General features: G+C 59.0%; 1 protein-coding gene across 3 annotated transcripts in view; it reads right to left on the reverse strand.

The window, feature by feature from the left end:
• Nucleotides 1-10,415, reverse strand: part of KLC4 (kinesin light chain 4) — a 33,243-nt gene extending 22,828 nt beyond the window's left edge. For 2 of the 3 annotated variants that reach the window (XM_065401947.1, XM_065401946.1), the window contains exons 1-9: nt 10,167-10,415; nt 9,681-9,911; nt 9,186-9,264; nt 8,765-8,990; nt 8,305-8,392; nt 7,733-7,834; nt 6,870-7,043; nt 6,619-6,718; nt 5,911-5,963 (exon numbers count right to left, since the gene is read on the reverse strand). In XM_065401947.1, coding sequence (XP_065258019.1) covers nt 5,911-5,963; nt 6,619-6,718; nt 6,870-7,043; nt 7,733-7,834; nt 8,305-8,392; nt 8,765-8,990; nt 9,186-9,264; nt 9,681-9,911; nt 10,167-10,415 — 1,302 coding nt within the window. Of the gene's footprint in view, nt 1-4,670; nt 4,677-5,904; nt 5,964-6,618; nt 6,719-6,869; nt 7,044-7,732; nt 7,835-8,304; nt 8,393-8,764; nt 8,991-9,181; nt 9,265-9,680; nt 9,912-10,166 lie in introns of all 3 variants that reach the window. The other variant, XM_065401948.1, reaches the window with a different exon arrangement.
• Between the last annotated feature and the right edge of the window lie 577 nt (nt 10,416-10,992).

Consider the following 10,992-nt stretch of genomic DNA (forward strand, 5'->3'; position numbering starts at 1 on the left):
CTCCCTAGAGCTGACTTGAGCCACCCTAGACCCCATCCCTGGAGCCCATCCTCCCGCTGGGGCCTGGCACTTTCCTGCCCCACCCTGGGGCCAGACCTGCCTGCCCAGCCACTGCTCCTGGAGATTTTCACAAGCACAGTGGCTGGTTTCCATGCCAGCCTGAGCGGGGCCAGCAGTGCTGGGGCTGAAACAGACCTAAGCCCAGGGCAGATGGCGCTGAGCACCACAGGTGGCAGTGCCACAACCAAGGCTGGGGTAGTAGCAATGCCATGTGCACCACCCTGGGCACATGTTCCAGGCAGGGGGAGAGGGCAGTGCCCCCTGACCCCATAGTCACCAGGACACAAAGGCAGGGCTTAATTTGTGCCAGGCCTGAGCCCCGGCACCTCTGGGCTTGGCGGGTCAGAGCCCCTTGCGCCGCTGGGCCTGCGGGTCAGAGCCCCGGCGCCGCTGGGCTTGCTGCACCAGTTATGAATGTAAACAAATTGCTGGAGCCTCGGCACCTCTCATTACAAATTAAGCACTGCACAAAGGGGACAGCCAAGAGCCCAAACATTCAGAACTCAGTCCTTGGGCTGGTTTAAAGGGCCAGATCCTCACCCAGGGGCTGTAAGAGGGGGGGAGTGCCCAGGGAGGGTAGCGGGGCTCGCAGCTCTGCACATCAGGCCCCTCCCATTTCGGAGTCTCACTCCAGTCTAGGCGGCTTCTCCAGGCCCCAGTGAGAACATTTTGGCCTGAGCGACTCCAGGGAGCCTTCCCACAGGGCAGAGCCGCTCCTTTTGGAGAAATTCCAACCCCTGGGCCTGTCACTCCAACCTCCAGGGCAGGCAGCCAGCGTGGGGACACTCAGACACGCCCTTTCTCTCAGGGCTAGCTTTCCTTGCCTGGCCAGGGGATTGGCCCAAGCTAACTCAGCCTTGCCAAGACCACAAGGGGAACCACCTCAGCCATGTCAGATGTGGAGACAGTGACAGGTCATGCCCAGCCCTCCCTCTGCACGTGAGCCCAGGTGTGCCTCTAGCTTCAGTTCCTCCTTCCTGCACAGCCAGTCAGAATAATGGGCTCTGGGGCTGGTAGAGCCCCCAGCACGACCACCTCGGCCACAGGATGACACAGCCATGAAGTCAACGGCTAGACCGCTCCGGCCAGAGAGCGGGAGGGTGAGCAGCAGGAGGCTAAATAACCCTAGCGGGTACAGGCCTCACCCCATCCATAGGGCCTGGAGCCAATCCTGCACACATACCATCAGCCCGGAGCACCCCACCCCACCCCTGGCAATGAGGAAACACTGCTTCAGCTTCCAGCCCTGGGTTGTGGTAGACCTTTGTCTGCTAGACTGAAGAGCCCATTGTTAAATATTCCTTCCCAATGTAGGTACTTATAGACTGTCCTCAAGTCACCTCATAACGCTAAATAGATCGAGCTCCTTGAGTCTATCACTCTAGGGCAGGTTTTCTAATGCTTTAATCATCCTTGTGGCTCTTCTCTGAGCCCTCTCCAATTTATCAACAGCTTTCTTGAACTGTGGGCACCAGAACTGGACAGACACCAGCAGCACTGACGCCAGTGCCAAACAGAGAGGCAAAATAACCTCTCTACTCCTACTCGAGATTCCCGTTCACGCACCCCAGGATCACATTAGTCCTTTTGGCCACAGTGATGCAGTGGGAGCTGGTGTTCAGCCAATCATCCACCACAACCCTCACAGCTTTTTCAGTCACTGCTTGCCAGGGTAGAGTCTCTCATCACGGAAGCATGGTCTACATTCTTCGTTCCTAGATGTATACATTTACACTTGGCTGTATTGAAACACAGATTGTTTGCTTGGAGGCTTCAAGACCCCAGCAATTGAGTTTCTCTTGCTGACTGCCTGCTATTGGTCTACCTGCCGCTTCTTGAGGCATGTCATACAATAAAACACCTGGGGCTGGCCCATGTCAGCTGACTCAGGCTGAGGGACTATGAAATTGCAGCGTAAATGTCCGGGACTGGGCTGGAGCATCCCAGTTACAGCATGCTCATGCAGCGTGAGACAAGGCCCGGGACACAGACTCTGTAGATCTCCTAGCCCTGCCTTTAAACACCCACTGATTCTCCTGCCAGGATATCTGCTGCAGCGCCCTGGACTGGCATCACCACAGAGCTCCCTCCCAGCCCCCACATCATGGGGAGAGTGAGGCTATTCCTACCAGTGGGCATTTCCCAAACCGTGAGCCCAGGAGCATTCCAGCTGCCACTGCCATGCCCAACACCCTCCCTCCCCAGGGGGGCACAGCTCCTGCCTTGGCCCTGCCCAATCCCCGCATGTGCCCCCGCCACTGCCTGGATGCTAGTAAATCCACCCCACCCAGGCACTCAGCCCCATCGCGATGTTCTGTGAAATGGGAAGTACAGAGAAAGAAAGTGAAGCTCTGTCAAAATGGGTATGATGCTTTTTAATAGGAGAAAACAGACAGGCAACCAGGTCTGGCAGGGGAGGGCCTCCAGGCGTGGGAGGGAATGGGAGCAACACCCCTCAACCCAGGGGCTGGGCTAGTGCTAAGTAGAACCAAGAGAGCACAGCTCAAGGGAACAGGAACCACCTGTGGGTTAGGCTAGCATGCACGTCTCCCACTGGCCACAACACAGCTCTCTCCTTACCCCCAGCCCACTGCTGCTAGCTTGTGGGGGGAGCCACAGTATGCCCTGGGGGACGGCTGGCACCAGCATCCCTGCACTGCAGAATGCCCAACACATGAAGCCTCCTCCACTAGCAGGAGACAGAGGTGTGTGTCCCCCCCATGCTTAGCAGTAGCCTGGAAAGCATCTCAGCCCTGTACAGGGGAGAGAAGGCCCAGTCCTGGCCCCTGAGGAGAGAGCACACCACTCAAATGCAGCTCCCAGAAAAGCCGGCTGCTGGAGCCACTCCTTCCCAGCTGGAGCTCAGAGCTGCTCTGGGCTAGGAGCAGGAAGGGGCAGAACAGGCATAAGAAGCCACCGTGCCCTGTACCGGCCAAGGCAGTTTCAGGGACCCCGGTGGAACCTCCTTGTGGCAGAGTCTTGTCCTGAGGTGGCAGCAGGAGAGCCATGGGGCCAGCTCATTTCTCTAGCTTGAAGCTAAAGGTGTACGCCCCAGGCCAGAAGTTCGGCTCTGGGACTGTGTGCGTATGGCGCATGCACAAGGCCTGGGAGGCAGGGCCCAGAGGTGGGTAAGCAGATGTGAGCCCTCAGGGCTCTGGCAGGGATGCTGGTGACTAAAGACCTGAGTGGTCTATTAGCCTGAGCTGCTGTCTCTTCAAGTCCCCCTGGTAAGGGAGCTGCTCCCATCTGTCAGAGCAACACTAAGGCCCATGGAGAGCAGGAGGACATGGGAGCTGCCTTCCCGAAGGAAGGGCCTTCCCTGGAGCCTCCTGGCACACGCAAACAGGGAGGGGGCTGCAGGCTCGCCAGACCCCCTTACATACCCTGTCAGGCTCCTCATCTCTGAGCCAGCGAGCCAGGGCTCACCGTGTACCTGGCCATGGAGCCCCGGAATGCACAGGACACGGAGCCGCTCCAATCAGCAACCCCGCACACCAAGGCTAGCAGCGCAGGCAGGCCTCCGCGTAGCAACATACCCTGAAAGCAGCCGAGCAGCAAGCTCCACTGACAAGAGGTGGCCACATGTCATCTGTCAATCTCTAGAGATCGGCCCCTTAAACACCACCAGCACCATCTCTTCTCTGGGTGAGCCTCCAGCCAGCCAGCTCTCAGCCAGCCCTAGGAGAGCACTGACCCTGCACCATCTGGGCAGGTGGCACTGCAACCTCCAGAACCTCACCTACACATGGAGGAGGGGGGACACAACAGTACCCTGTGGAGCTCTGCACAGCAGTGGCCTCAGCCTAGGTGACAAAGCAGCCAGGTGCAGAAACTCTCAGGAGCAAGCGCAGTCACCCCAGTCAGGGGCCACAATGGAGTCAACAGAACTGTATGGGCAATGGCATCAAAGGCAGCTAACAGACCTAATGGGCTCAGCATGGTCAACTGACCTTCATCCATGGCTGGATCATCTCGAAGCCCTGCACAGCGCTAGGACAGATGGGCAGGGATGGAAAAGTTGCAGCAGGCCTCCAAGCAATGCCACCACCACCTTTTCCATCGCCCAGCTCCCAAAGTCTGCTTACAGGCAGGCTGACATTCAGCACAGCCACCAGTGGCAAGAGTTGGCACCAGCCCTCCTTTCGGGAGACATTAACAAGCTCCAACAATAGCTCCAAACCCTACGCTTGGATTTAGCCATCCACAAAAGGCCTCAGCGACAGAACCCAGCTGGAGCCAAAAAGGCTCTCCCTCCTCCACAGCTAACTCCTCACTGCTCAGAACTGGCACCCCCACTGGAGGAGACCCCGCAAATGCTATCGGGTGCTAGAAATCTTGCCATGACAATCCCTCCTCTTTCCCAGAGGCCTTGTCTAGCCCAGGCTATCTGCACAGCCAGCTGACCTGTAACTGACCATCGATACAATAAATGCTGGTATCAACCCAGCAGGCTCTTGGCAGCATGGCCCAGGGGCCACCACCCTGCTTAGGTGGAGCAGTGGGTGCAGGCAGCACAGAGCACCCAAGGGGCGAACTGGCTTAGAGCAGCAATGGCACTGCCACCATGATTCTTTACAGCTTGTGTGCTAGTCTCTGCAGTCCTGCCCCGCATGGTGCTCTGCTTCTCAAGGGGTCCTCAGCATCCTACAGGGACTACACTGGGAGGTGAAGAGATTGCAGCTTGGGGAGCACAGAGGCTCTAGACTAGATTGCGCTGTGCAGGATAGAAGCTGGGACAGCTTCCAGACACAGGGTGGGATCTCAGAGGGGCCCAGCACCTGCAGCATTTAGAGTTTGTTACTCAAGCCCTCAAACTCCAGCCTGGCCACCTAGATGACGACTCTGCCAATCCTGACTGCCGGCTCCCGGTACAGGGTCTGTGCACACAGGCGAGAGGCCTCCCTGCTGCATTTGCACAGAGGGGGTAAGGGAGGTGTGCTGGGGCGCCTGCGTCTTGCCTGCTGCATAAGAAGGGACACCTGCTCCGTATGTCTGTTTAGCTCAGTCCATCTCAGCAGTGCACCTGCCTCTCACAACTGCCGGGGTCAATTCCCATTCGCCAGGGAGCCAGGGCTGCTGCCCACTGCCCCGAGGAAGGCAGCCTGGCTCCCAAGGAAGGCCCTGTGCTCTCTGGGGCTCTAGATGCCGGCAAGGTTTGCGTTGCCCTCACTCAGAGCTGGGCTGGAAGGACCAGGGTGCCGGGGAGAACTCTAGGTCCCATTCTGGCTCCAGCAGCACACGGCAGAAGGTTCTCTGGGGGAGATGATGGAGGCAGCAGACTGCAGCCTCTTCCCAGGCCTGTCTGCCTCTCCTCTCAGGTTCCCTTTCTCCTGATCAGCCTTATGGGCTAACCCAGGAGTGAGCTGGATTTTCGAGGCCCTTTGGGGCTGGAAGCTAAGTCTCTGGCACAGAAACACGCTGTCATTCTGCCATCTTCCGCTGTCCAGCGTGTCCTAGGGAGAGCACTACAAGCAAAGAGAAAACATGCAGGCACAGCTAGACACACAGCGGGCCTCCCCCCGGCCAGAGCACAGCTCTCCTTCCCACACAGGCACAAGAGAGCAATTGCAGCACCTCCCCCTCTGCCACGCCCCTGCCCAGCTGCAGCACCCTGCCTCCCTCCCTATGCCTACGCCCTGCCCCAGCTGCCCCTCCCCTGCTAGCTGTGACCAGCTGCAGCATCTGCTGCTCTAGAGGGGTTACAGAAAGCAGAGACTCCCCTCCCGTCCCTAGGGAAGAGAAGAGACTCCAGCTCCCAGGACAGGACCCTCCCCACCCCCAGCATAAAAGCTGAGCCACTGGGCTGTCTCCACTGTCAGAGGCTGTGCTGATCTGACCTCTTACCCTCACCTTGCTCATCTCCTCCCTCTCCTCCGCGTGCATCCAGATCGGCTTGTGCTCATCTGTGGGGCAAAACACAACAGAGTGCTGTTCACAACCTCGCTCCGGAGCTCCGCCCTACCCACCTATGCACCTGGCACACGCTGCAGCCCCACTCCCCACCTAGAACCAGCCAGGATCCTGGGGCACTGGCTTCAGAACGCACCTCTCCGGCTCTCTCCACGGGACACTGCCTGTGGGGCTCTCCCCAACCCCAGTAGGGGCTGCATCCCCTGCTCGTGGGCTGCTAATCCCTTGCTGGTTTCATAGTCACTGACCTGCTCTGCACACATAAATGACCTTCCCCTTAGCCCAGGGAAAGCCTCCAGCCACTCTGTATGGTTGAGGGAGAGGGGCAGGGTGGTGCCATGCCGAGGGATGGCAGCGCAAGGACAGCTGTTCGCCACACTGTACAGTGTCACTGTGCCCTGCAAGGTCTTTGGTTAGATCTCGTGGTGCCAGCCCTGCAGGGGAGCGGGGGCCCTCTCCCTTCCCAGTCAGGTGGCTGAGAGCGGTGAACTGCACAGAGACAAGCCCAGGCAGGGTGCAGAGCGCAGCAGGCTTTGCAGGGACTCGCCCTGCCAGCGGAGGGGACACTGCATAGAGCCAGTCCCACAGCTGGAATGAGAGCTATGGCCAGGCTCCCCACTTCCCCCAACCATTTCCAGCTGTACGTACCATCCACAGAGCCAAACTCCTTCACATGGGCGCGGGTGAGGATCTCCTTGTACAGCACCTCAGCATCCTTGTATTTGCCTTGTTTCAGGTAGCAGGAGGCCTGCAGCCAACAGAGAGAGTTTGTCAAGCCCCACTGGGCCACATGGGACCATGAATACCCCCTGGACCCCCCCGCCCCAGTCAGCTCTCCCAGCTCCTCCCCCACTGACCCAGATGCCACCCAGACAGCCCCCCTCTCCCTGCAGACGCACCAAGTTGTTCTTGGTCTTGGCCACATTGGGGTCGTCGTGGCCCAGGCGGCTCTCGTAGATCTCCAGCGCTCGGCGGTAGTAGTACTCTACCTCCTCGTATTTGCCCTGGTTCTGGCACAGCAGTGCCAGGTTGTTCAGCTGCTTGGCCACATCTGGATGGTCTTTGCCTAGAACCTGGAGAAGCCAGAGAAGGGAGGCCTCAGACAGCAACCCCTTCAGGATCACTGCAGGCCCCATGGGGACACCATGGCTGCCCCTCCTTGGACTCCTGGGAATGCCCTACTCTACTGAGGGAAACTCTAGCATGCCAGCCCTTTCCCAGCACTCCCAGAAGCTAAAAGGCAGGGGAAAAGTAGACTCCAGCCGGTCCCTCAGGGGCATGGCCTGTAGCTACGTGGTGGCCAAATACCAGGGGGATTCAAGAAAAGGTCCATAGGCAGTGAATGGAGATGGAGACTCTGGCACTACAAAACAAAGCTGGAGGCAGGAGAGCAGGTGGCAGAGGTCAACGCACTGGGGGCAGGGGGTAACTACAGGGACCTGATGGATGTTTTTCAGGGCATTGGGGACTCAGACTTTAAGGCCAGAAGGGACCATCATGATCATCTAGTCTGACCTCCTGCACACTGCAGGCCACAGAACCTCACCCACCCCCTGCTATAATAGACCCCTCGCCTCTGGCTGAGTTACTGAAGTCCTCGAATCATGAACTCATCTCCCCGCCCTCCCACCCCGGGCCAACTGCTAGGAGGAGTCGCGGGAGGGCGATGCTGATACCTTCTCCCAGATCTCAGGGATGGGGAGCAGCCCATCAAGAGGGGTGAGGGTGTATATGTACACACATGGAGGGCTCAGGCTGGTACCTTCTCGCGGATCTCCAGGGCTCGCTTGCACAGCGGCTCTGCCTCCTTGTACTTTCCTCTCTTGCCATAAAGAACAGCCAGATTGTTGAGGGTCGCGGCCACCTACAGGAACAAGCCCCACCCCACTGAAGTGAGAAGGAACCAGAAGGAATGTGCCTGGGGAGCAAGGCCATTTGCAATCACCATTGCAGCCGCTTGGCAGCACACAGCAACGCTGCCCAGCGCGTTAGGGAAGCAGCACAGAGGTATCCAGGATGCCCAGGGTAAAACCCAAACTCCTCCCAGAAGTGCTGGAGTCAGGACTGGGACTGCATGTGCCCTCATCTGATCCCCTGGCACGGTGTAGAGGGGCAGAATGCCAAGGGGTGCTCCATGGCCAGTGCCTGAGCCCCATTCCTTGCCACCCGGGGCTTTCCATGGCAGCCTCTTGTGCAATCAGTGAGCAGCCCAGCCATGTGAATCACAGAGAATGGGGGGGGGGGGGGGACATGACATGCCTCCTGCCCACCTGGCCCCCACTCCCCTGCCAGCAGGGGACATGTGTCCCCAGGGCCAGGGCAGCAGATACTCACTGCAGGGTGGTCTTTCCCCAGTGTCTTCTCACGAATGGAGAGTGCGTCGTTCAGCAGATGGGCTGCCTCTTTGTATTTATTCTGATCCCTGCAGCACAAAGTCAGTGTATCACGGTGCAGGTCTAGAGTGCTGGGACTCTGAGCACGCGGCGCCTGGGACAACCCTGCAGCTTTTTCCAATTCCCAATCAGCCTCACCAACCACAGCTCTCACCCCATTCCAGCCTGCCCTCTCCCATCCCTCCCCATGCCCTACAGCTCTCCCCAAATCCCAGCCCTCCCATGGCTTTCTGCAAAGCCCACCCCAGGCTAATGGGGCCTGGGCTTCATGGCCATCACCTGACCCCAAGCAGTTTCCAAAGGGAGACTCTGCCAGATGCAGGAGCCCCACATTTGCCAGACTCCTGCACTGGTAGATGGGGAAGAAGTGGCAGGGCCCTGCTCCCCACCCCAACGCTCACCTGTACACCAGTGCCAGAATGTTGAGCATGGTGGCCACATCGGGGTGGTCGTGGCCTGATGTCTTTTCCAGGTCCTCCAGTGCCTGCTTGCAGAGTGGCACAGCTACCTCGTAGCGCCCCTGCGAGGCGTACTGGATCACCAGGTTGTGGAGGGTGCGCAGGCGTGCTGGGATCTCATAGCCACCCTGCTGGGCAGCTGCCGCCGCACTGCTGTGCTGGTGGGGCACTGCAAACACACACACACGAGTAACCAGGCCGGTGGTGGGCACAGAGCAGGGCAGCACGCCACTTGGGCTCACAGCACCAGCCAGGCTGGGCTACCCACTCACCTCAAACCAGCCAGGGCTCTTATTACAGGCCCTAGCAGACAGACCACAGGAGAAGGTGGGAGGATGGGGTAGGGGGGACTGGAACCACTTACTTCCTGGGCCGTGTTCCTCTTCTTCGTTCGGGAACAGATCATCCAGAGAGTCCTTTGTGGAGTCCCCTTCCTTCTCCTCCTGGCAGGGGGAGGGGAAGAACCATCAGTGTAAAGTGCCAGCACCCTAGTAAGACAGCTCCCCACCCCACCCTGTGCAGGGTCCAGTCCCCGCTGAGGTCAGGCAGGTGCTCCCCCCACCCCATGGGCCCAGTCGCCCCATGGTCAGTGAGCCCACCCCGAGTCTCACTCCCAGTCCTGGCAGCAGGGTCCCACATCACAGCTGGCTCCTTAGCAGACAGGCCCTGGTTCAGGCAGGTGAAAGCGCACTCCCCTTTTGGGGCTTGAGGAGTCCCGAGGGGCATGACTGACACACACTGCCGGATGTCCAGAGCACAAGCCACGGAGGCCGGGCACTCCTGGAGGCCCGTCCATCCCTCGGCTCAGCCCTGTGGGATAGCTCTGGGAGTTAGCGCCCCCTGCAGCAATGACTTTTACCGATGGTGAGACGTCCTCATCGTATTTCTTCAGCTGGTTCATGAACTCCAGGTGCTTCTTCTCCTCCTCCAGCTGGGCCACTGTCTGCTCACTGCGCTGCAGCTTCTGCTGGGTGTTGGCCAGCTCGTCTCGCAGCCACTGGTTCTCCTGGCACAGTCGCCGCACCTGGGCGCGCAGCTTCTGCTTCTCTGACTCCACTGCATTCAGGTGGCTGGACAGAGCCATCATCACCTGGGCCAAGAGAGCCAACGGCAACATCATCAATCCAGCAGGAGAACCAGCACAGCCTCTCCCCAAGGCTGCCCCACTACGCTGCACCCTGGCCTCATCTGCCTCTCCAGACAGAGGTTAGTCATTGCCAGGCTCAGATCTGGCAGAGGATTCTGCAGCCCCTGGGGATGGCACGGTACTGTGTCTGCCCTCCTATGCCAGACCCCTGGGTGACCCCTACCCATGTGCTTGCTACCATGCCTCCCGGTCGCTCACCTGAGCCTCCCCAAGCCCCAGCTCAATCATCTCCACCGACTTGCGGAGCAGATTGGATTTCTCATGCACCAGGTTGGCCTCCTCATCCTTCTTCAGACACTTGATGGTCTCCAGCAGGCTGTGCAGGATGGAGTTGTGCTCGTTCTTCAGGGCCTCCAGCCCCTGCATCACCAGCTTGGTGTTGCAAATGATCTCCTCCTGGCTCAGCTTGTCCAGCTTCTCCTCCCTTGGGTACACCATTGTGGACATAGTCCTTCACCTACAAACGCCCGCCTAGCAACGAGAGAAGAGCAGAGCCTTGGTGAGTGTCACAGCCTGGCCCAGGGGAGCTACAATGGCGAGAAGCTGCTTAGAGCCCCACCCCCACAGACAAGTCAGAGGGGATGCCAGGGACCAGGCCTCAGACGCTTTTGATTACCCCTCTCTGCAAGTCCTCTCCTCTCTTCATCCCGTCTCCTTCAGGGAGGGGAGAGCTTTTGGGGCCTATCCCCTTGTAAGAGGAGGGGGACATGGAGTGCTGTCTGTCACCTGCAGGAACAGCATGCGTGGGCCGGAGACAGAGCCAGCGTCAGAACTGACGCTCTCCTCTACGCCCCCACACCTTTGGCAGCTAAGAAAGCTGATTTAGCTGCCCTTTAAGAGCGGAGATAAGTAACTGGCAGCTGGGATTGTGGTGAACACACCTCCAGTCCAGAGGTCACCGAGAGGGAGCCAGTGGGAACCAGTGCAAAGAGGCACGAGGCACCTTGGCTGGGTAAGAAGAAAGGACAAAGGGAAGACAGAAAGAATCCAACCCAAAGTGAATCCCCTAAGAAAGCACCTGCCG

Source organism: Emys orbicularis, chromosome 3 (assembly GCF_028017835.1).
Source record: "Emys orbicularis isolate rEmyOrb1 chromosome 3, rEmyOrb1.hap1, whole genome shotgun sequence".
Taxonomy (NCBI): Eukaryota; Metazoa; Chordata; order Testudines; family Emydidae; genus Emys; species Emys orbicularis.